Raw genomic sequence first — 1,277 nt, 5'->3', positions numbered from 1 at the left:
AATTTTTCTTTCAAATACAGTAAAAATATTTTTGTGTTTTTAAGCATAAATCTAGCCCATTTTACAGAGGTTTGTACTTAAAACAACATAACACTATTTGATAATGTGATAAGAAAAACAAACTACATTCAAGCTATATTGTCTAAAAACAAAAAGAAAAAAAGACCAAAAATACTGATAAACAATACATTTTGCAGTGTACAAGAACTGCTATTTCTAAATATTACACGCCTCAATATTATACAACATTTGTGGCTCTTCCTTTGCAGGGAGCTGGAGTTGCCATCTGTGTCTGCGCCAGCTAAAGGAAAAAGCGTCCGCCTACATCACACTAACCTAATCTCCGTGCCCTACTTCACCCTAGCAGTCTCATCCTACTCTATCCCATCATCACAGATCCAAAGAGACTCCCCCAACATCCACCAGAAGAGAACATGTTTCATCTGCCCATTGCCTGTATGGTGACTGCAAGGAAAACGTAGGGTGCGACTAACATTTTTGTATGTCAATTGGGACTCGAGCAGACCTTTCCTTAACAGTCCCCCAAAGAGTTGTTTCCTTCATGGATCAGAGAGGTCTTCTTCTTGCCTGGCTCGATCTTATGGTGGTTAAACAAGTAGTGCCAAACGGTTTGTCGCTGAGGAGACATTTTGCACGAGTCTAAGGGGGGCGTGTCAGTGGGAGGAGTCTTTGTGACATTAGATGACGCACCAACGCAGTTGAGACAAGAGCCACATGATCTCACCACAGCTTTTGGTTGGTTTAGCTCTGGTGAGAGATGGTATCAGTGTGCCATTGATTCTTAGCAGTATATTCTTCAGAAGCAGACACCAGCACGTAATGAGATCATGTTTAGTCATTCAGTTTGGCCTTATTCTAGCTGTAATTAGACTTCTGTTGAAGAGATGAATGAATTCTTCAATAATTAATATCCCTTGAAGGTACAACTTTTTGGTTCTTGCAACACAAATCTGTATTAAAAGGAATACACCTGGTTTGATACAAGTTCATCTACAACACTTGTGGAGTAATGTTGATTACCACAAAACTTGTCACTTATTTTCTTTAAAAAAATCCAAAACTCGTAGTTACAGTGAGGGAAAGTTTGGGATCTGTGGGACCCAACACAATCTTATTTCATAATAAAATAAAAAAAAAATAATATATATATATATATAGTGGGGAAAAATATTTATTTGATCCCCTACTGATTTTGTCAGTTTGCCCACTTACAAAGAAATGAAGGGTCTGTAATTTTTATGGTAGGTTTATTTTAA

At 37.7% G+C, this 1,277-nt stretch overlaps 1 protein-coding gene across 1 annotated transcript in view; it reads left to right on the top strand.

Moving 5' to 3' along the window:
• LOC107749650 (zinc finger protein neuro-d4-like) overlaps positions 1-1,056 on the top strand; it is a 52,411-nt gene extending 51,355 nt beyond the window's left edge. Inside the window, 1 exon segment of the mRNA XM_016564812.1 lies at positions 270-1,056. Within this exon segment, the coding sequence (XP_016420298.1) occupies positions 270-340 (71 nt within the window). The 3' untranslated portion in view covers positions 341-1,056.
• The last annotated feature ends 221 nt before the right edge of the window (positions 1,057-1,277 follow it).

The sequence above is a fragment of the Sinocyclocheilus rhinocerous genome, unplaced genomic scaffold, assembly GCF_001515625.1.
Source record: "Sinocyclocheilus rhinocerous isolate Xijiao unplaced genomic scaffold, SAMN03320098_v1.1 scaffold1101, whole genome shotgun sequence".
Taxonomy (NCBI): Eukaryota; Metazoa; Chordata; class Actinopteri; order Cypriniformes; family Cyprinidae; genus Sinocyclocheilus; species Sinocyclocheilus rhinocerous.
The sequence above is the reverse complement of the archived record's forward strand: the minus strand, read 5'-3'. Positions and strand labels throughout refer to the sequence as shown.